Source organism: Lepisma saccharinum, chromosome 28 (assembly GCF_977018435.1).
Source record: "Lepisma saccharinum chromosome 28, izLepSacc3.1, whole genome shotgun sequence".
NCBI classification, from domain to species: domain Eukaryota; kingdom Metazoa; phylum Arthropoda; class Insecta; order Zygentoma; family Lepismatidae; genus Lepisma; species Lepisma saccharinum.
In genome coordinates this window covers 4395610-4420635 of record NC_139256.1, presented here as the reverse complement: position 1 = coordinate 4420635, position 25026 = coordinate 4395610, and the positions used below count along the sequence as shown (strand labels likewise).

The 25026-nt window shown below is 39.7% G+C and overlaps 1 protein-coding gene across 1 annotated transcript in view; it reads right to left on the bottom strand.

Moving 5' to 3' along the window:
* Positions 1-8368: 8368 nt before the first annotated feature.
* The window catches only part of LOC145980575 (homeobox protein unc-42-like), a 148567-nt gene continuing 131909 nt past the window's right edge, over positions 8369-25026 (bottom strand). Inside the window, exon 6 of the mRNA XM_083113609.1 lies at positions 8369-8504. Coding sequence (XP_082969735.1) covers positions 8398-8504 — 107 coding nt within the window. The 3' untranslated portion in view covers positions 8369-8397. The remainder of the gene's footprint in view (positions 8505-25026) is intronic.

The following is a 25026-nucleotide window of genomic DNA, read 5'->3' as shown; positions in this document are numbered from 1 at the left end:
GTGAGAATTACAGTCGGCCGCTCCATCGATTGATCCCCCCCTCCCCCCACCAACCACGTTTTTAACCAACGCTTCGGCACCCGAACAGCTTCAAACTACCCTGTTCTGGTGAATTTTTCTCTCTTCGACAAAGTACTCGGACAGGCTGCTGCTGCTTTTACGCAAATCTATTTTAATACATTCATATCTCGAGTATGGGGAGAGTTACATTTAAAAAATAACTCAGTGTAGTATCAGTAAACGTTAGTTTATACTTATTTTAATAAAGATAATGCGAGGGTCAAGTCAAACCTGGACTTTCGACATAACGGAACACACCCTGGCACATAAATACTTATCTTTTAAGACAAGTGTCTACTATCACCGCATGGAGCGCTAACGTCGCTTGGAACGCGAGTCACTTGTTAAAACAAGTTGCATGGAAGTTCCATGTTTGTACTACAGCGCCTTGAATAACGTAGTGTGGAAAACGGCGCGGTTCTGGGCTCTCTGGCTGGTTCCACTCGAATATGATACCGCTAGGAGCGCTGGTGTTGGACTCGGTGCTTGGTATTCGTCTGCTTATAATGGAAGTAAATGGTGTTTTCGCTGCAACGTCTGATTCTTTTACATGAAGCATTTCTATGAATGTGATAATTGCTATGATATTTGGTATAGTGGTCGCGAAGATATTAACGAACATTCTAGACAGTCGACCACGTCCTGTTATCGTTATAGTTTTATTAATAATACGGGAGAAAAAATACGCGTGAAATGCTGGTAACTAAATTTTTGTGTATGAATTAGGTTCATAATTATTATCATTATCATAATTTCTATTAAAGATATACACACTGAAGCATTTATATCTTTTATATTTACTCTCTTTTCTTACGCTTTAAACTAATCGCTGCAATGATGATAATGGTGATTGCACGAAACGACGAGGGGAAACCCACAAAACGTCCTTAATGCCATCGACATGAGTGTAAGGAAACTTTCAGACCAATGGGACAAGCGACACGGGATGTTTACACTGATGTGACTAGTGACACAGGCACTTCCAGACTGTAAAATAGCATTCATTGCGCATGAGGGTCGAAACAGCAAACGACACGTTCATATGTCGTATTCGCATGCTACGTGTTACTTAGGTCGGAAGCTCCTTAAAGGAAGGTGCTCAGACCGAAGCGACGCGCTACAGGGGGAGTTTCCAACTAAGTGACAAGCAACAGCCTTGAAGCGGCACTTGAGTCTATTAGCGAGCGTTTGCTGCTAATTGTGCGAACAACAGATCTAGGTGACACGCATGGACGCCAACAGGATTTTTTCCAGGGAGGGGCAAGGAAGGTATTTTTTTTCCAAGGGGGGGCAAACGAGTCACATTTTCCCCCAAAAGTGTGTTGTTCCCTAAAAAAACATTGTTTAAATTTGAATTTATGGTGTTGATGCAATAATTAACACATATTATTCTGGCTAAAATTAAATTATATGTGTGAAATACATAATTTTTGGCTGACTTTCATTTTCCAGGGGGGCGTGCCACCCCCCCTCCGGGCGCCCATGGCGACACGATAAGCCACACGTGTCGCTTTGTGATTTGTGTGTCTATCAAACTGGCCATTTCCTCAACAGCTTGCAACGTGTTCCCGTGGTTTGTTGTTCGCGCATGCGCGATGCAATGAGTGTCTTGCTTCAGGGATATTGCGCACCAAAGCGGCACGCGATACTTATCGCTTCAGGATTTCACCAACCGAACGCTGACCTGTGCTGCCCGGCATGCCTTTATAATGTGAAATGTTGCTCTTAATTGGCTCGTTTCCAAGCGACATGTGTCGCGTCTCGCTTCGGTATGAAAGTTGCCTTGGACCGAAGGACCCGTGTCGCTTTGGTGTGAAATCCTCGTATCGTTTGTCGCGTGTCGCTTTGGTCTAAAATCTCCTTGAGGAAACGGTGCAGTCAGAGCTTGTGTCCCTACGGTTCGGAAGGCTGCATTGATTACCGACTGCTCGCTTTCAAGCGACACTTGTGGTGTGTCGCCTCGGTATGAAATATCTCTCAGGATACTATTTATATTCTAATAACATAGAAAAATAAACTCTAATACACAGTCCAAGACCTGGCGTCCGGAATCACATTGCGATGTTTCTTCTTGTGTTTTATTTTACTTTTCTTTCCAAATTAATGGCATTTCGTGACTGCAAATCACTCCACAAATATAACTGATTCCATCAATTCACGTACCGCCTTTCAAGACAAACAAATATACACAATATATTCCAAAAACTAACAAAGCCGCATTCCAAACCTATATCTAATCTGTGGCCGCATTACTTTCATAAGAAAATTAGCACCGATACTGATCGCACTGCCATCTATGTTTCTCATCCGTCTCGGGAACCAGTTTCTTGGGTCGTTTTCCACACGACGTTATTCAAGGCGCTGTATTTGTATAGTGGGATCCATGAGCATTACCGTGCAAATTGTCCATGACTATTTTCATTATTTTTTTCTTACATCCAGTGTGTTTTTTAAACGATGGATTTTTATGTATGCTGGTGCAGAAGTTGTTAACAGCTTGTTTTGAGTTTTCATTCTTGAACCTCTTATTGGGTCAAATAAAGTGCACGAACATGGTGATGGACAATTTGCACGGTAATACTCATGGATCCCACTGTACCCACTCACAGGCTTGTACGGCAACGACCCTCGTTATATAACAATTAAAGTGACAATAAGGAACAGTGACGTCGACTACAGCGACGAAATATTTTCAGATTGAATCTGTTTGGGTGGTCGTCATTGTGACTATTAATATCATCTGTTTTTCAATCTTTCCTTCTTCCTTCGTGTTTCTTTACTTCTCTTCTTTCTCTGCCCCTCTTCTCTTTTCGTCCATTTTTCTTCCTTTCTCACTTTTCTCTTTAATTGTATCCATTTCTCTCCCCTTTCATTTTCTGTCCTTTTCTTTCCTTCTATGTCTCCCGATTTTCATTCCATTATTTCCCTCTATTTATTATTCTGTGCATGATTCATGCTCTACCTAGTCTAGCCATAAATACTGTTACACACTATGTTGTGAATAAGTTGAATATGGTTTTCTGATCTTTAAATTTTCTTTTAGTATGTTCCACATATAGCTCACAAATATGACTTTTTGGTCTCACACAGACTCAAAGTTCCTCTGGCTAGGCAGCACTGATGTTCTCGATGGGATAGTTCGACCTTGCTGCCATCAAGGGCCACTTTAAAGTTTCTATTATAGGGTGTCTCTTCTTGCAGACAGTCCCCGGTAGCACTGGCTACAGTTTGTAGTCGTAGGGATTCTGATCAGAGCTATCAGATGTCCAATCAACAGTGGATATGAAATCGAGTACACTGGTCTCCAGTCACCGTTGCGTCATCCTACACACAGAAAACTAAATTCATCGTATCGATTGATTCACCAGAATGCATCGATTGATGCACTAAAGTGTGTTTTATGGCTTCTCCAAAGAATCAGATTCACCTTTGATGCATTTTTGTATGTCGTGAAAGAAACACTAAAGTGCATCATTTGATTCAAGTGAGGATTTCTTTCAGTCGAGATGCACTTACTTCAATGCATCAGTTGATGTTCCTTGATGCACCTTCCTGCATTTTTTTGGATGATGCACTTAAACGTTTGGTCTGAGCTACAGAGTTTAATTGCATCATCAAAAAGATGCATTCTGGTGCATCAAAACTCATCAACTGATGCATTGAAATGCATTTCGACTGAAATAAATCCTAACTTGAATCAAATGATGCACTTTGGTGTTTCTCTCACGACATACAAAAATGCATCCAAATGCATCAAGGGTGAATCTGATTCTTTGAAGATACCATAAAACACACTTTAGTGCATCAGTCGATGCATTCTGGTGCATCAATCGATACGATGCATTTAGTCCTCTGAGTGTAGACTTATGAGCTGGAGCAGAATCTTTCTGGAACTTTTACCGTTCATTGTGAAATATTGTTTGGTTCAACAGCGATACGAGAGGGTCAACATACACTTTCGCCCTTCACAATAATGAAGCCTGGTGGAACTCTCATAGCTTACCCCTCACCAAACCATGAGGAGGGTTGGTTGCATCTCAGAACTCTCTCACTAACTTCTTGAGAGCTTGAAGCACACGCCCTTTCCTTTTGGTGGTTAAAACTTTCTTCAGTGGTGAACAATTTCTCATCAGTGAAGATAATCCTGCCATGAAAATTGGTGGCGTACCACTGCAGGAGCCGTCTCAGTTTCAGTTCCCTCTGCTTCTTTAAGTCAGGAAATGTCCAATACTCTGACGGTAAGCTCCAAGTCCAAAGTCTTCATTAAGCACCTTGGATATTGGTTGTTGTGAAATGTTCAACTCCCGTGCCATCATTTGATTCCGGATGTGATTTCGGCGGACACGAGCCACCACTGCTTTCGCAGCTGCCACTGTTCATACAGTGTGAAGTCTACCAACTCTTGGGTGATCTTCACGGTACCAGTCTCTATGAATCTCTGGATTGTCTGATACACAAACCTTTTGCTGATCTTCAGGATTTTTAGGGGCTGAAAAATCTCAGCGAGTGACTTCCCAACCATATGCAGAGCAATTACAGCTACTCTATTTTCATATTCGCCATGCTCCATGCTAAGCATAAGAAGACACACGCATATTCTTTCACATATGAACACACAATGGTCAGGAGTGAGCTTCAGCACAAGAATGGTTCACGAGCCTGACTACTGGATGTACAGTTCAAGCCGAAAGTTTATAACAGTATTTATGGCAAGACTAGGTAGTACGTATAAATGATGGATTGGATTAGGTTATTTTTCGTTGCTTTTCTGCCACTTTTGGCTAATCGCGACTATGAGGATGAGTGATGAAGGAACAAAGAACATTCACTTTCGCTTGCTCGTACTCGTTTGTCTCTCCCACAATGGGATATTATTTTAATGTGACAATAATCGTAGACACGATGTTAAAATATCCGTCCTGGCAGTTTCAGCCCATAATCATCCGTTTCATTTTTATATATCACTGTGTATTGGTAAGATAGACGAAACTACATTTTAACATGCAGATGATGACTATGTTTCAATTTTACTGCGTCTTTCACTTCACGATCTATATTTGAGGGCCCACTACAGACAAATTACGGCTATACGTGCTTCGAGGTTTACCGCTCGTTTTGCCTGTTCGAGCGTTATTCCTCCGAGCAAAGATGCTCTCAATTCCGTACGCTATCTAGCGTCGTTTATGCGAACTATTTGACACTCGAGCGAAATCCTCTCACTGCAGACTCTACTGGCCTTCGTTTCTCGTTCTGTTAACCACACCGCCACTCTTAGTATAAATGATTCTGAAAAATTCTCATGTAATTCATGAGGTAGGCGAACAGGCTATTTCCCAGATGGCGACGTCCCTGAAAGAAAAGGATGCATGCAGCTTAAGCTTATAATTACAAATAATATTAGAAAACATATACATGAAAAATTTGTTTATTCGTATGACTAGTTGCTAATATTTACAATACATTCATAACGAAGGAGAAATATGTTTTAGTCGAAACATTCCAATTGAATTACGAGGAAAGATAAAAGAACATCGCTTTCGAGTTGACCTTGCCTTACATAAATAGTTTCTTTTAACAGTCATGAAACACACAAGAATCTCACAAAGTAACAGATGAAGAAATAAATTAGTAATTTGTGTGGGATATTTTTATGTGTCACGGATTACATTAATTTATAAGTGCACCAAAGAAACAAATGAGGTACTGTTATAATTGGCGTGTCTCCAATAATCGTTACGTTATCGATGGACACAGACTAGTTGATCTTCTGTTTCAATCCAGTTCAATGACTTTGGATCTTATATGATCAGTTTACCTAACTCATACAAATACACTGGTAACAAAACAGATTTGGAATGTAAACATATTTTTTAAAATGCTGTGTATATGAATGTAGGAATTTTTCAGTTTGTCTTGTATAAACCACAGAACAATATTTGCCTCCTCCAATTGCAAGTCCATCATTTGCAAATAAGTCTCTTTTAGCTGTGCACTTGTCTTTCTTACCCTTAATTTTTTTTTCAAATTGTCGACACTAAAACAAGTTACATGTCTGACAAGAAGTGTATTCAAAAAACAAAAGACTCGCACCATTTTTTCTACATTCGCATGTCACACATACGGGAAGATAAACATGAATTTACACACACACTCATTCTCCTCCCACACATACACCACACTCTTTTTTTTTAATAAATAATACACAGACACACAACATTGTACAATTTTCGTAAACAAAATACATTGAGGAAACTTATAGACAATGAAGAAAAGACACTTTGCTATTTACAGAAATGAAAACATTGCACAAACAGTATGTATAGGTTTTTATGTATCAATGATTGCTTTCTTCTTCTAAAACCACGAAGATTGAGATGTGTTTCCCTAAAAACATATTTTTTTCGACTTTGGCCTTTCCCCCTCTGTCTGAATGGAAATGGTAGTGAGGCATTGGTTGAAAAGATTAAGGTGGAATATTAACTCAGCGTGTTTCAACATTTTTATTAATTCTCAGTTACTGTTCGCATACGTTGATTCTCACTTTGTACTTTGTTTTGGGTGAAAAGCATCCCATTAATTTTCTCATTGTCACCATATTAAACCATAGGAGAATCCCTCCAGGTAAGCCCAAAGCTCGACCAAGCACCACCTCAGCTAATAATTCCCACTTTAAGCGCTGGTGGTGACAATGCACGGGATACAGTCCACGATACGATCGTACGTACAAAATCAACGAATTGCCATTGTCACAAGATATATGCGCTGCGAATGGGACTATAGGGTCAGAAACCCCTCTCGGAATTAATTTTCTTGAAGAAAATAGGTCATATGCTTTTCAGATGGTGACCCCTCTTAAAAACTTTCTGGATGCGCGTATGTACGGGTAAGAAAGGAAGTCACTGTATATCATGGGCAGGTCTGTATAACACACTTTGTTGTCTCTGAACATGACTCTTTAAATAGAGGTCCATGATTAATTTAGGTATTCAACAGTGCGGTATACAAAGGAACTTATGCGGATTTTACAAATTTATTGAATAATATTGACAAATTATGAAGTATGCGAGTTTCTGATTACTCCTATATCGAATGAATATAATGTATAAATATTAGTAGGATGGTTAGATTACAATCCGTCATTATATATTTTAATAAAGTACAACTGCCGGAAGATAAAAGTTTCTTCAAGTGATTTTGTTGTTATATTTTTCGAAAACAAGTCTCTGCGCAAACTGACGGGAGACGGCTCAACCAGTGAGAGAACGGAATTGCGGAAGCGACTGCAGCTACCAGCCTTTGCTTCAGCTCAGCTCATTCGCTTTCTCCCCTTCTCTGCCCTTGCTCCAGAGATTCCAGGGATAGAGTATAGAATTAAAACAACTGTATTAGCAAATATGTTAAAGATAGATTGTTTCTGCCAAGACCACGAATGTATTGTGTGAGTGAGTTTATCTGGATTCCGAATTACTGCGCACGCGTAAAGATTTATTTATACAGTCACGGACACTTCTGGGTTGTAGTGATATTATTGAAAGTCAATGGGGTTGTTGTAACACAGAAGTGTTCGTGACTGTACTGTTCTTTTCCCATTCGCAAAGAGTGTCATTTTTAGCAGCATGTGGTTAGAGAATTGGGATAAGGTTTTATATCTGATTGGTCGAGAACTGTTCAATCCACAGGGACAGTTACTGAGCGTTTTACTGTCAGCCAACCCTGCAAGCAGTTGTGGGGCGGCAATCTCAGTTTCGACGTGAACGTTCTAGGAACAAAATCGACTCTCCAAAGGGAACGTTTCCAACCGTGGTGCCATGTTTGCACATTAAAAGAAGTACAATGAGCCAACCGCAATATTTCCCCGGAGCTCACTCCTAACAAGAGCTCTTCAGCAACCATGGGAGGAAACTATGAACGTACAGTAGATTCGGCAACGTCGGGTGAATCCGATTCGAGTTTGTTTCGCACTGCGAGCGGCGTTCGGCACTTTGAGACGAACAATTGCGACGAGAGCCGAACATAATTGAACCGATCGCTGATTCGTTGCTTTCCAGCTTCCAGTTCAAAATATGGGGGTTATAGTAACGGTACACAATGCCCGGAAGAGGCCAAGTGGTGGGTTCTGGGTTGAGATAACGTTAGAGGCTAGACTCGCATCAGAGTTACTAATGAAGAAAGCCAGAGTCTTTATGGGAGTAAACAAACTGTTCTGATTTTTGTTCATCTAAGAGAGGTCCTTGAAGAAATTGAGGCCGAGGTGCCCCAGCTGAGGGGTGAAGGGGGTTACGTGGAGGCTGGTGTCTATGTTCGTTGGGGTTGGGCAGAGGGGGCTGTAGGCCAGGCTTACGTCTGGTACTGTAGCATCGGAGTGGACAAGTTTGGGTGGTGTGTCGTGTTCATGCGCAACGCAGACAGGCTCTTATTGTACCACTCGTCTTCTGGGCTCATTCCTGGAAAGAGAAGAGTAAAGCAGTCAGCATGGTTTCTAATTCAGGGAGACAAGTTTGTTAATGAGGAATTCCACATTGATAAATAAAAGTGGCGCCCGAACAGGGATGTACACTGACTGCACATCCCTGTTCGGGCGCCACTTTTTCACTTTACTTTTTTTTTACTTACTTACCTACTACACTGTACCAAGGAGCAAGAACAAAAAGCTTCAAACGATTGGGCAAGATATAGATACTTAGGGCGGAGGGGTATAAATTAGGCTTTATGTAAGATTGGGCTCCTGTGTAGCCAAATTCACACCAAGGCGATTACAAGGATTCGTTTTGGATCTTCAAAGTGAAATCCTAACCACTCTACAATGTACCTCTGACATGGTACGAACTCAGGACCGTTTGATTATAAGGTGATGGAATTAGGTTTCTCTGGAATTACAATAGTCTACGTTATTTGTATTCACAGTGATGACGTAAGGGGATAAGCTATCATCAGGCAAAACTGTAAAAAACATGGTTTGACCTACAATGCTCTCGCTTTGTGTCGTCAGGTAACATTGTTTCCTTGTAACAAACAAGCCCGAGTTCGATTTCAGGCGTCGTCTTATTCTTTTTAAAGTGTCTAGTAAATGTAGTCTCTATTGATGTATTTGTACTAAAAATTCTAGTTTTACTGCCTGGGAAAACTCATTTTTTGTTCGTTGTAATATAGGGTGTTTCATAGTTCCCTCTGTAATTTCGCAAGTTGGTTGTTTAAAGACCAACTCACATACGGGGATGAGAGCATGTCAGTGACGAGATTAAATATCCAAGTTTTTAACCCACGTTACAAATGCTCCATATGCCCTTACTTGGTGACTCGACAGACGTGAAACGAACAGCAGGCCGGGGTCATCGCCTGAGACTGTGGACCACAAAAGAGCAAGATTACAGGAATGACGTCTCCAAGTCACCAAGGGAGGATATATCGAACACTTGTGAGATGGGTTGAAAACTTGGATATTTAATCTCTTCAGTGTCGTGCTCTCGTCCGTATGGGTGAGTTGGCCTCTGAGCAACCGAAATGCCAGAGCAAATTATGGAACACCCTGTATAATGATATCAATGCTTCTTAAAACATGTAGTCAACCGGGAGTGGCACGTGACCCTCCCGCTAAATCAGCCAATGTTTAGAGCTTTAACATCCCTTCCACTTAATTTTACCATGACACCATCTTTTCGCTAAATCCAAAATAGTTTATTATGGTGATAAAATTTACCATTGCATCCCCTCTCGCGCCTTTGAAACAGGGTTGTTAAAGGTACAGAAAATCGTACATTCTAAGGGGTTTTATTGTGTTCCGCAACAGGACCGGAACGCGTAATTACAAACCCTATAGTGCTGCAGAACCAGACGTACACAGCGCTGTCTTATTGGCTGTGCGCACCGGAAGAATTTATGTTCCTCGTCCGTCGTTCCTTGTTTGTCTCTTTAAAGGATAAGTATGGAAAGATCAGACTCTGGATTGTTTAAAAGTAAAATTTGTAATCAAATTATCGAAATTATGTTAAGAAATATATATTTGTATGGGAAAAAAATGTTAAAAATGTTTTTGAATCGTTTTCAGGTGACTAAAATCAATATGAAGCCATCGTGAATAATAATGTTGATATCTATGAAAGCGCTTGTAGCTTATACGAAGTGATTACTGCATTAAAGGAGACATTTCATATCTTGGAATCTTGAAATATACTAAATAAATCCATTTCTGCATAATCATGGACGTGATATAGAAAATATATGCATAAGTAGTTACAATGTTTGTAATGATGTGAGTTTAAATAAGAAAACCATTAACTTCTAGAAGAGTTCCGATTTTCTGTCTTTCAAAATATTAATTTTAAAAAAATATGCTCCAAATTAATCTGAGTTTGAATGGATTTCTTATCTTGTTGGGATGGTTTTCTTAAATCAACATTGTCAATTTCAACACTGCCATCTAGCGTTACCTTGAGGAAACACTGGATTAACTTCCGGAATGAGAGCCAATCAGAAGCCACATATCGCTGGAGGTTTTGCAGCACTATAGGGTTTGCACCGGGACCTTTTTCTCGCACAATTTAAATTCGGTCATTTCAATACGGAACTTGGATCGGGTTTAAATTGATCCGCAAAAGAGCTTCCTGGATTGTATTTAAATTCATTCGGAATTGAATACTGAGCTGAATTTAAATAAGCCTAGTTTAACCATAAAAGGGCTGTTTATGGTCCAGGACTCATTTTCGCTTCCTGATTTTCTTTCCTGGATTGGAATATAATTTATATAAAATTCCTGGACTTTTAACAACTTTGCTTGCAAATCTACCAGGTGAAAATGACGGATGAATCCATTCCCCATTTACTCTCGGGTAATGTGTGAACATGAACAAAAGAAGTCCTGTTCAAAATCTGAACTTCACGTAACAGACACAGTACCCGCCGTCCATTGCTCAAGTAAAAGTCGTTTGCGAGGAAACAGTTGGAATGCAGAAGACGACCTTGAACTGTGTGTTGAATTCCTGACTGCAACACCCATTCTTGCAATGTTTGATTTATGTTGCGTTTCACAATCACTTGGATGAGCACGTTACAGCAATTAAACATGCTTTTCTTTGGAACACGGCGTGCCGTTAACATTACGTACGTGTTATTCACAGGAGAGTGTACAGAAATTCCTCTGGGGCTTAATTCTTTGAGGCAGAAAATTTTTGTGAATGAAATTCACTTGAATTATTTATATAATGTGTGATATCGATTAGTTCTTAAGTGTCTTTTTTGTATTCATGTCCAGATATTATTAGAATAATTAAATCAAGAAGACTTAGGTGAGCAGGCCATATGGCACGAATGGGAAAGAAGAGTTTGCAGGATTCTTGTTGGTAAGCCTGATGGTAAGAGACCTGTAGTAAGGCCAGGACGAAGATTGAGGAATAACGTTGAGATGGGCCTAAAGGAAATCGGTAGGGATGGAAAAGATTGGATTGATCTTGCCCAGGATAGGGACAGATGGAAGGCTTGTGTTGCTGCAGCCATAAACCTTCGGGTTTAGGATGGCTTGAGAGTTAGTTAGTGCCTTTTTTTTGGAAATGTGACCGGACAGAAAATAGGGGCTAGTATTAAATGCGTTGTTAGCCGAGGTTAACATCTCCCCTCAAAGCATTTGTGTTTTTCATTGTAATAATTTTATTAATGACTAATTATATATTTATATATACTGATAGCGGCCCTCAAAATGTCGGTATTGCAACACCAAATATATTTTGTGATTGTTCATTTAAAATTATAAGATGAAGAGAATTTGGACAAAATATTATTTCACTTCAGAAATCCCAAAACATGGAGGAAAAGCTCATTCTACCCCCATCTACCCCAACACACAAATACACGGGAAGCCATCAATAATAAGCAAGTCCAGCACCTGATGACCCGTTAAGTGAAAATGAGACAAGGTAGTTACTTTTAACTGCCTCACCCCAAACAGGCACATTGGATAATCCCATGAGCAAACCTATTCTGTATCTTGAACCAGGGTTGTGATAAAAGTCCATGAATTTTAGATAAGTTCCATTCCGATCCTGAGAAACTCAGGAAGCGTTAATGGGTTCTGAACCGTAAATAACCCTTTCGTCTGTCAAGTATTTCAATTCGGTCCATGAATCCTTTTTCCCGATCAATTTAAATACGGTCCAGGAAAGAGAAAAGGTCCCGGTCCTACATCGGAACCCAATAGAACCCAATATAATTTATGAGTCCCTGGACCTTTAACAATCCTATGTTGAACAACACACTCGCAATCGCCGACAAAAATATTGAGCCCTCTGTTTACGTGCCTATAAAATTGTTGTCCTTCTTCCCCCTTCTTTCCTTCTGATGTTTCCCTGTATTTCTTTCTTTACTTATCTTCTCGTTTCTCTGTTCGCATCTGAAGATTACTTTCTCTAGTCTGTGTCCCATTATCTCCTTCTCTTTCTTCTCCTAATTTTCTTTCTTTCTTTGTCTTCTTTTCTTTTCGTGTATCTAATTCTTTCTATTCTCCCTGTCCCTCTCTCTCTCTCTCTCTCTCTCCCATTCTTTTTCTTTCTGTCCAAAACTTTCTCTTTCTCTCTCCATGCGTGTGTATATCTACATAAATGTAACTCAACCAATTATAAACGATTAATTGCCTTATTAGAGCAGTTACTGGATCAGTCATTTACCCAAACGCCTCCAACCAGTGGCGGCGATTGGGTTCCAAAACTGGGGGCAAAGACAGTATATTTCCCTTAGTAGATAATAATTAGCATAGTGTGGGGGCAAAAGTGGCGAAAAGTTGGGGGGCAAGAGCCCCCCTCGCCCCCTAATCGCCGCCACTGCCTCCAACATTCGCCGGTCTCCGTGGCGGAGTGGTTAGCAAGGCGGCCTGGGGATGGGGATGGGATGGGTGTACATTGTGTGATCGATTGACTGATTGATTTGATTTATTTTACTTCGCCTTTAGTGCCACTGTTGGCCGATTTGCGAAGATAGAGTATAAGTGATGATATGATGAAATTGATGAATGGACAACCACAAACATTCGTGCCCAGGCCGGGATTCGAACACGGTACCCCTGGCGCCGTAGCGCGATAATGCTAACCACTCCGCCACGTGGTGCGGCGGTGTACATTGTGTGACTCTTCATCAGTTTCATCGTATCATCACTCATCCTCATCTTCGCGATTAGCCAAAAGTGGCAGAAGTGCGAAATGAAATAAACCAAATCAATGAATCAACCAACCTCCAACACTCCCGCGCACAAATTTCCTCAACAACCCTCATAATTCTTCACAGAGACCAAACATATAGCGATTTTGGCTCTAAATTTATCCTTACAGCCCCCATTGCAAAATTCTGGATAAATCCTCGTACTGGGGTTATCTGAAAAGTACTATTTATGCGTACTTTACTGTGGGATGATGCCCACCCCAGATCATCCAGTGGCGACGCCATTAGGAAGGAATTAACGAACATGAAAATGCTATCTTTACATTGCACGTAGAAAACAACCCCTCTGTCTTTCCCGAGTGACAATAACTGAAGACGCGATCCAAAGCGAAGGCGCAAAAAGAACTGAAAGCATTGTTATCCTGGCAGAAAGGAAGACAAAAGCTCAGATAACAAATGGCTGAGACGAAAACGCCTTAATGAGTCGTCGCAGCTTTTCGCGCCGTCAAAAGAAGCCGGCGTCTCTCCAATCAGAAACACATTGAAAACTTCTCCGTTTCAATTCTCCTTCAATTTGGCTCAAAGAGTAAACAAAAGCTCTTGTTTTGGTAATTCAATTCTTCCAGCGCGGGACACGACGACAGGGGAAGATGCAGAATGGTTTAAGGAACGATTCCTTCTGTCAGAAAATGTTCATCTGCAGAAACAACATTTTAGCAAAAAAAATTTCGTCACTTCGGAATCTTGATAGTTAGTCATAGAAAAAATAATGTTGGAGAAGTGTTTAATGTCGCAGTTAAATTACTTTCGTAACTTTCTGCTGATGGAGACGGCAATGTTCTTGTCCACCTTCTGCCAGCTAGGGACCTGCAGAATGTGTCTCGTTGTTGTCTTCGTGAAGGTTGGCAGGAAGAGTGAGATGAGGTAAGGGAGAACAAGCTTCAAGCATTGCATGTACCGTCCCTCTCGTCGAAAAGAAGCCGGACCCTGTGACCGAGTGGTTAGTACATGGCGTTACGACGCCAATGGTCCCGGGTTCGAATCTTGCTCGGACTTGGTTGTTTGTGAATGTCCATTCATCCATTTCGTCACGAATCCCCATCCATGGACGTCCGCAGGATTTTTTCCAGGGAGGGGCAAGGAACGTATTTTTTCCAGGGGGGGGCAAACTAGGCACATTTTCTCCAAAAATAGTATTGTTCCCTAAAAAAAAACATTGCTTAAATTTGAATGCAATAATTAACACATGTTATTGTGGCTAAAATGAAATTATATGTGTGAATTACATAATTTTTGGTTCATTTTCATTTTCCGGGGGGGGCATGGCCCTCCTTGCCCCCCCCCCCCCGCTTCCGGACGCCCATGTCCCCATCTTCGAAAATTAGCTAAGAGGCACAAAACGCGAAGTAAAATAAACTAAATCAATCAATCGTCGAAAAGAAGTTTCTCTGACTTGGCTGCGGATTGGACACAGCCGTCTCACCCATGGTCACTTGTTACAAGGGCTGGACCTTCAAATGTGTCGTGTCTGTAATATCATTTTAAATGTTCGGCATATTCTTGTTGAATGCGCGGATTTTGTTTTCCTTAGGCAGACTTCCTACTGTTTATCATCACTACGGTTAGGATTTTCATGACTTAGCATTTTTTTTGGGGGGGGGGGTAAGTGCGATGTGTTCCCTAAATATAGAAATTCATATTATGAAGAAACTACTTAAATCAAGGTGCTTTTTTAGAGCATATTTTGGCATATTTGGTCATTTCTACGTGATAGAGCATATTTTGATGGATTTCCGGTTATATTCAGCATATTTTCTCTTTTTCAAGAAGTATACAGTCATTTTCGAAGTGGATTCGTCCTTACTCCCATGTTTCACCCGAGGGTTTTGGTTTTTGTAGACTGCATCAAAATGTTTTTCATTTTTATTAAAAAATTTACAGAAAGTATTCAATGTGCATTGCAACTCAGGGCCAGTGTTGCCACATGAAGGGAAATTCGAACCAAATTTTGAACAAAATGGGATGAAAAATACCAAAATTTCATGGAAATTTTAGGACACCAAACTCAAAAATAGTACAGATTAGTACAGATTATGTACTATTTATTACTATTATTTTCAAAGGTTTATAGTGAAGGGAAAAACAGTGCAAACAGGGAAATTTTGCCCCTTGGAAAGGGAAATTATGCCCTCAGATTGTGGCAACACTGCTCAGGCCCATAAAGTGAACAATAGTAAGTATGTGAAAATATCTCAGCATGTAGATATTGATGTTTGAAACAGTCCAGTTATAAGGGCATATTTTTCAAATTATAGTGCATATTTAGTAAAATTTTAGGTCATAAGAGCATATTTTATTTAGCATGTTTTGGTGATTTTTAGGTCATAAAAATCCTAGCCCTATTCATCACTGTTCAAAAATGATGACAGTGTATTAACAACTATTTTTAAAGAACTGTTCTCTTCCACGGTGTGTGGGGAAGTTCATAGTGTATTAGTAATCTTATTTAATGTGTTGTGTTCGCCCTGTGCAGGGCCTTTCACAATCTGGCCCTTTTAACTCTTCTCAAGGGTCTGTTTAGATTGTAAAACAAATGTGGAAAAAGTATGTGTGAATGTGTCTCCTTATAATGCCACAAAACATCAAGTAATTTCAAGTACAGTCATGAAATCTCTCTCTTGGATGAACAAATTGGTAACTCTAGTGGGGTTAAATGTCCCAATGTACAGAAATGGAATTCGATAATAATGTAGGCTATTTTAAGAACAATTATCTTTTAACATTTATTTATCCCTTTTTAATTTCTGACTTATGTATTGAATGTACGTATATTATTATAAAAGGTAAAGGTAAAAGGTAAAGTGTTCCCCTGTGCATAGCACCACGCCATGAAGGCGTATAGGGGGTGTGGGGGTAACGCCCCACACTTTCTTGATCCGGTCGTGAGTGGGGGTGATGTGATCAGCATCACGCCCCTGACCGCCTTTACCCCCCAGGGTTTCCCCCAGGTACCCATTGACCATATATTGACCGTCAATTGTACGTATATTATTATAAGCCTCTTACATGTAGCTAACCTTACCCTGTAAAATAGTTTTATGTATGCATGTTAAATATATAAATGTGCATATGTGTGTAAATCTGTTCACAATCTTTTATATATATATAAAAAGTGGATGTATGTGTGGATATATGTATGTTTGTTTGTTCCGGCCGCATAACTCTCGAACGCCTAGAGCAATTTCAACTAAACTTGGTACACATACGAGGGTCACTATTTATATTTTGAGCCTAACATTGAAAAAACAGGAATTTGGCATTGAAAACTGCTTTATTGTTTTTCGAAGTATTCTCCTTTATGGTCAATACACTTTTGCATTCGTTCGAACCATTTGTCAAAGCAGTTTTTCCAATCTTCTTGAGACACCTCCATATTATGGTTTTTGAACGCATCAACGGCGTCTTCCGCCGACGAAAATCGTTGTCCACGCAATTTATTCTTGACATTCGGGAACAAGAAGAAGTCATTGGGTGCCAAATCAGGACTGTACGGCGGATGACCCATCGATTCGATTTTTTGACTGTTCATAAAGTCTGTTTTTAGACGAGATGTGTGACAGCTGGCATTCTCTTGATGAAGAATGATCCGACGGCGTTAGTTTGTTTTCCGTATTTGACCGAAGACAAATTGTTGTGTACCATTCAGAGTTGACCGTTCTACGTTCCTCTAAAGGCACAATTGCCACATGACCAGTTTTCCCGAAAAAACAGGCGACCATTTGCTTCGATGTGCTTCGAGCGCGAACAACTTTTGTTGGATTGGGTTCATCTTGAAACACCCATATAGTCGACTGCTGTTTACGTTCCGGCTCATATGCATATATCCATGATTCCTCACCTGTTACAATCTTATATACGTCTTTTGAAGCACCACGATTGTATTTATTGAGCATTTGTTTGCACCAATTGACGCAAGCGTCTTTTTGAGTTTTTGTCAAATTGTGTGGAATCCAACGAGAACATACCTTTCTCACAGCTAAATGATCATGTAATATTTTATATATGCTGGTGGAACTAATGCCTATGGTTGCCCCAATCTCACAGTATGTCACATGACGATCTTGCAGTATTAGGTTTTGCACAGCATCAATGTTTTCTTGAACGACAACTGATTTTAGACGACCTTCGCGAATCTTGTCGGTGAGCGAATGGCGGCCACGATTAAATTCGTTATACCAGCGTTTCACAGTGGCAAAGGATGGGGCTTCATCGCCAAATGTGGAAGTAAGTTGATCGATGCACTCTTGTCTTGATAATCCACGTCGAAAATCGTAAAAAATCATCGCACGAAAATGTTCACGAGTTAATTCCATTTTATTGTTGTCGCGCAATCTCCAAGGCAACATAAAAAACACAAATGAAGCCAGTGACAAAACATTTGAAGTACGTTATGGTCAATAATGCCAGACGATTCCGTGCAAACGTCAAATCGCTCCTAACTTCAATCAGTGTTGCCAAGGCTCAAAATATAAATAGTGACCCTCGTATCACTTACAATCTGGAAAGAAATACTGTGGGGGTAAGACATCCCTGACACCCCTAGGGGTGGGAAGGGGGTAACATGTAAAAATGATCGAAAACAACCTATATTAGTGTGGAATCCATAGTTTTCGGGGTCGCTAGGATGAATTGTGACACTCCCAATGCCGTTCAATTTATTTATTTATTTATTCTTGCTCCTGGAGGTGAAACTAAAAATGTTGCTTATAACCAAGTTTTGAATTAAATTACTATTATAGTGAATTTGTAAAATATTCTACTTTATAATTTGTATACTGTGCTTATACTTTTAATTACCTCTAAATAAAATTAGTTACATTTTACACTATAATTAGAATTAATTATTTTCCTGTCTAATAGAAGATTGGGATAAATAAATACCCGGGAAACGCCGGGAAATCAGCTAGTACTTAAATAAATACATTTCAATTTCAATTTTTACACCCTTTTACAACTCTTAGGTAAGAATTTTAGATAAAGTGCCATTTGCCCGTATACATTGAAGGGTGTAAAATTACCTTTTGTGTCAAGTTCCTAACAATTTTTACTCATTCATTCATTACAACTACGTTCTGGCAACAATTAATGTTGTTCAGTGACATTGGCGGGTTTAGCGGGAGGGGCACGGGGGCATGCCTCTCTCAAAAGGAGAGCCTAAATGTTTTTTAAAGTAATAATATTGTTATATCCTTAGAAGCAAAAATTGTTCGAACAACAAATGATTCAATGTCTCCTAATTCTGTATCCGCCTATGTTCGGTGATACTGCGATTGCAAAAACTTAAGGTTCCTAGTAATAACTTTTAAAAAAGCACAAATGGAAAAGTAATTTAAAAGAACCGGAGTCAATTTCGACGCGACTTCCGTGCGATTCCTCGAGTCTTCCCAAGATGCAGTTGCAAGGAAATTCCGAGAGCAATTTCCGAAGAAGCTTTTTCCATTCGGAGTTCCTTAATCAACCCCCAAGACGCGCGGCGAAGGGCTAATTTCCCCCTCGCGATGGAAGCAGCGTCTTGCAAGACGCAAATATCGTCGCTGGAGCGGAAATGGAGAATCTTATTTCTGGAATAAGTCTCCAGGTATATCTTCTTGGGAGTCATCTCCAGAAATGCTCTCAGATGCAGAGAGACGCCGAGCGGAAGTTGATTTAACCATTTTTTCCCTCTCGTGTCTTTTGGTGCCAGGCCATGGTTCGTATCAATTATGAACAAGGACGGTGCAAGGTTTTGGCAGGGGCGGTACGCACTGCACCAAATTACTTATCATTGGATGTATAGTCAACAATATTTAATATTTTGGTAGAATTATCAGGTGGTTTATTATTGGTATTATTATTATTATGTACTAGGAAAGTTCATTCAAGGTTTATTTGTTCTTGTTCTTTTCTTTTTAGTAGATTTCTATATGGCCGTGGCACAAGTTTGCTACATTTTAGTATAGACCTAATACTGATCTATATATATTTCTTTGAGTTAGTGCCTGTATACCTTAAGAAGAATAAGTTTTTGGGGTCCACATGCAGTCACCTATGAGTAGACGTTGGATTTTTAGGTTCTAAAAGTGTGCTTTTAGGTTCCTAAAATAGGCTCTAAAAATCCTAAAATAGTTTCGAAAAATCCTAAAATAGGTCCTAAAAATATTAAGTTAGGCCCGAAAAGTCCTGACGTAGGTTCAAAAAAACTTGAAATAGTTCAACATTCCTGAAAAGGGCTGATTAGGTATAGTCACCTATATCCTTAAATACGCACTATTATGCATAACGTTATGTGTGTTGCCTAACCCTACGGCGATGGCAGAACTTACCATTGCAAATTTGCTATTATTATCCACTCTTCGCCGTATAGTTAGGTATCAATCTTTATTCATGTTATCCACAGTCAAACTCCGCAATTTTGTCTGTGAGGATCATCTTATATGCAGAAAATAACCTTTCAACAAAAACATAGTCAGTGGTGCAAACTTCAATGCTGAAATGTTAGTTTGCCACAAAGCACCGAAGTGACGCGAAAGTGAGTAAGACCACACGGATCAGATCACTTTGGATTGTACAGGTAACAGTGGAACCAGACATTTTGCTTTGTTAAGAGCTTTGAAAAATCACCATGGACTTGGAGGAAGGGAAATCGACAGAGAGTACATTTCAAACACGTTCGTCATTGATTTCTTTCGTGACCAAACAAAGCAAATGCCTCTGTGTGACATAAAAATCCTGTAAAACCTTTAAAAATATATAAAAAACTAAAGAAAAGGCTTGATTTAGGTGCAAAAACCTAGAATAGGTTCTAACAAGCGAAATAGGTTTTTAGGCACTATAAAACTTTTAATCAAACGTTGACATAACTTATTATTTCTTGCATACATGTAAAGGAAAAAATAGGTTAGAAACCTGAAGTCCGAGGTCTACTTATGAAGGCCTGCGAAGGCCTTTCCACCCATCTACATGCGAACTGAGGCCATTGTCGAACTTTTTCTTCCTTTAGTAAACTTGCTGGTGTGTTAAGCATGCACAGATACACTCTGTAAAAAAAAATTAGCATCACTTCATTACTTTTGGTGGTCAGCATTACGCTCTTGAATTACACTGGGGAACAAAAAGAAGATTTTATTTTGTGGCATAAAGTTTAATAACAGTTTCAGCACACAAAACAGCTGTGATTGCCAATTGTATAATTGGTTCAGTTGAATTGACTCCAGTTACAAAAATAAACACACCGTGGAAAATGTAGGAGGTAAAATTACTCCACCCTTTTCTCGGTAATATCAAAATTTGATAATTGGCTGAAATTCCCATTAAGAAACTTATTTATTTATTTGTAAATTGTTGCTAGGCAACTTATGAAGCATTGCTAGGGAATATACAGGTAATGGACAAAATAATATGAACACCAATGCAATTGCAGAAAACGTGTATTAGTAGGGGGTTGGGCCCCCCCTTGCCTGAATGACAGCTTGTATCCTACGTGGGATAGACAAATAAAGGTCCTGTACAGTGTGAACTGGAATACGTAGCCATTCCTCGCACAAAACAGTCTCAAGTTCCGAAAGTGTCATTGGAGGTGGAAACCGATTACGCACTTTGGCCTCCAAAATACCCCACAAAGGCTCAATGATGTTAAGATCGGGGGACTGTGGACACCAGATGAGATGTTCTACCTCATCACTGTGCTCATCAAACCATGCATCAACGCACCTAGCAGTGTGAATAGGGGCGTTATCATCTTGGAAGATGGGACATGCATCGGGAAACAAAGTCTGAAGCATGGGATGGAGGTGGTCACCCAGGATGGTGCAGTACTTCTCTGCGTTGATTCTCCCACGCAGGACGACAAGTGGGCCAACACCATTCCAAGATATAGCCCCCCAAACCATCACAGACCCCCCACCATGTTTCACGGTAGGCACTAAGCAGTCAATATCAAATGCTTCAGCAGGAGGTCTCCACACATAAACACGTCCTGTGGTCTGAAATAATGTGAAAGACGATTCGTCTGACCATATCACATGTTCCCATTGCTGCTGTGTCCAATTCTTGTGATCTTGGCACCACCTTCTTCGTGTCACTGCATTACGTGGAGTCACCAACGGTTTGGGGATGGCAACTTTGCCATGAATGTTCACAGAATGCAGCTCCCTTTGAATGGTTTTCGTTGATACAGGGTCCTGGAGGTGATTGTTCATCTCTGCAGTTATCTGGGACAGTGTGGTCTTGTGCTTCCGAGTCACTATTCGCTTCAACACACGTCGATCCCTGTTGGATAACTTTGTTTTTCGCCCACTATTCTCCTTTGCAGACGTTGTCTTTCCATGTTGTCTGTAGGCTGTCAGAACAGTTGACACTGTGCTCCGTGCTACACCAACAAGTGTAGCTGTTTTTGTCACAGATGCTCCAGCCAGGTGGGCTCCTATGATCATGCCTCTTGTGAAGTCTGAAAGGTCGGACATACCTGCATTTGACGGATAGCTGACTGCTCACATGCAACTCTCACACCAGCTTCTGATAGACTGATATGTTTGCTTTCATCGCCACTACATGGTTGAAATCTCTGCTGAGTGTTGTTCCTTTTCCACGACGGTGTATATAGGCCTTTGCAAACCAAGGTGTTCATATTATTTTGTCCATTACCTGTATCTCTTAATGTTGAATTTTGTAGTATAACTAAGGAAAATGCGTTTAATGTGAATACATTGGAAATATGAGTTCCTCGCGTAGTCATAACCCAAATGTTTTTTGCTATATATGTGGAATATATTGTCTACCATAACAGAGAAGAAATATCATGAATGTAGTGAGAGATTTGTATCAGGCTTATTTTGCCAAAAATCTGGGACAACAGAATAAAAAATGGGTCCCACATATAGTTTGCAAGACTTGTTTGGAATCACTTCGTTATTGGGGCCATGGCGGACGAAAGGGACTCAAATTTGGAGTGCCCATGACATGGAGTGAACCAAAAAATCATGTTAATGATTGCTATTTTTGTGCTGTAAATGTTAAAGGCATGAATAGATTCAAAAAGCGTAATTTGGTGTACCCTAATGTAGAGTCAGCAAAGCCGCCAATAGTGCATAGTGAAAATTTACCTTTACCAGTATGTACCTTTTCGCGAAATATCGACGATGACGTTGAGATATCAGATGAAAGTGCTAGTGACAATAAAAACGAAAGTGATTTTGAAGGATGTAGTTCTACACCGCAAGCATTTCTCCCAAGGCGAACTGAATGATTTGATTCGTGACCTAAATTTGTCAAAAAAATCATCTGAGATTCTAGCATCGCGACAAAGAGAAAAACATTGTTTTCAGCCTGGTGTTACTGTAACATCATATAGAACAAGAGAACACAATATTCTTCCTTACTTTAGCGAAGACAATGATCTTGTGTATTGTAACAATATTCCTGAGCTTTTGCTGCTGTTAGGTCTATCAACATATCGCCCAGAGGATTGGCGTTTATTTCTGGACAGTTCTAAAAGAAGTTTGAAATGTGTTTTACTACACAATGGTAATAAACATCGTTCAGTTGCTATCGGACACTCAACAAAGCTTAAGGAAGAATACCAAAACATAAAAATGGTTTTAGAAACAATTGAATATGCTGAACATAAGTGGCTCGTGTGTGTGGATTTGAAGATGCTGAATTTTTTACTAGGACAGCAAAGTGGGTACACAAAACATCCCTGTTTGCTATGTTTGTGTTATAGTCGTGCTAGAGAAAAGCATTGGACGATAAAAGTTTGGCCCCCAAGGGAAACTATTACAGTGGGAGAAGCTAATGTCATTCATTAACCGTTGATAGATAGGGACAATATCATCCTTCCGCCACTGCATATTAAACTTGGGTTGATAAAAGTTTGTCAAGGCCTTAGATACAAGTGGTGATTGTTTCAAATATACGAGATATGCCACACTTTTCCAGGACTAAGTATTGAAAAATTGAAGGCAGGAATCTTTGACGGGCCACAAATTCGTACACTTATAAATTATGCCAATTTTACAACTTACATGTCTTACATCGAATCTGAGGCTTGGCTGAGCTTTGTGTCCGTCGTCAAAAACTTTTTGGGGAATCATAGAGCAGAAAACTATCGCGATATAGTTGGAAATATGTTGAAAATTTTCTAGAAATTGGGAGCTAATATGAGTGTGAAGATACATTTTCTACATAGCCACATTGACAGATTTCCTGAGAACCTTAGTGATTTTAGTGAAGAACAGGGAGAAAGGTTCCATCAGGATATAAGGATAATGGAAGAAAGGTACCAGGGACGGTGGGATCGCCAAATGATGGCCGACTACTCTTGGAGCTTACAGAGGGATTGTCCTAAAAAAAGCAATACAGCAGGAAATCGTATAGAAAACGTTTCACATAGTTTGTTACTTCATTGTGTACATATTTTCTTAATTATTATGATCATAGGCCTATATAAATTTATTATTATAATAATGATTGTAATCACAAAAAGAAATATTAAATTGTTGTTGGAAGTTCATTTATATGTATGTCTTATGTTTCCGCCATTTTGGTTTAGTTGCATTTATTTCATAAATGAGAGCCAATTTAGGAAATATATTATTACATCATTATTCAGGAGCATGAAATGGTCCTAAATTAGCTCTCAAACACTGTGCCGCAATTTCACTGTTCCCCAGTGTTATCAGTTGTTTTATTGATTTAATTTGACTTGTCGATTTGTTTTCCTAACAATTATATAAAACACTATATCTGTACAATATATTTTTATTATTTAAGTCATAGTTACGCACATAATGCACTTGACAGAACTAATATCAAAATTATTGCAAATATAGCTTGTGGAACGTTTTCACACAAAGACAATTTTTACAAGTAAAAAGATTGAACAAAGGTTTTAAATGCATCATGATATGTCAATTTGAAATGATAGTAAGTAAATACATTGACTAGTACTTAGTGTGGCCACCCCTGGCCTTCCTAAGTGCTTCCAACCTTCGAGGCATGCTACGAATGAGATTTTGACAATATTCGACCTCAATTTCATTCCAAACATGTACAATGGCTGCCATAAGTTCCTCTTTTGACCTGCACGTCTGATTACCAAGTTTTTTGCATATCACAGCCCACAGGTTTTCTATAGGATTCATGTCTGGAGAGTTGGGCGGCCACCAAAGTCTTTCAATATTCATATCATGAAACCAGTTATTCACCACCTGAGCACGGTGACAGGTTGCATTATCGTCTTGAAAAATAAAGTAGTCCAAATTCTGTCCAGAAAAATGATCTCCTACAGTTTGTAGAACTTTCCGATTCAGGATTTCCAGATATTGTTCAGCCTTAACGGTCCATGTGCAAATATGCACCCTGCCAATCCCTTTTGCAGAGAAACATGGCAAATCATAACACTGCCACAAAACTTTTGAGTTTATAAACTACAAGATTTTGCAAGTTCTTCTCCCTTCCGCATCCACAGTTTAACTGAGCTGTCATTCCCCAGCAATTTAAATCGTTTTTCATCAGAAAATATCACATGTTCCCAATCTGAATCATTACATGCGCCATAACGTGTGACAAACTCACGTCTGGCTTTTGCATGTGCGTCAGTTAGTCTGGGTTTTCTACGTGGGACGTGTTTAGAAACACCCTGTTTCTTTAGCCGGGATACTACAGTAGCATGAGTAAGATTAACTCCCACCTTATTTTGAAGTTTATGTGCAATTTGGCGTGAACTCATTCCTCTGTTCTTCAGTGCCATGTCCTTTATCATACGATCCAGTCAAGGTGATGTATTTT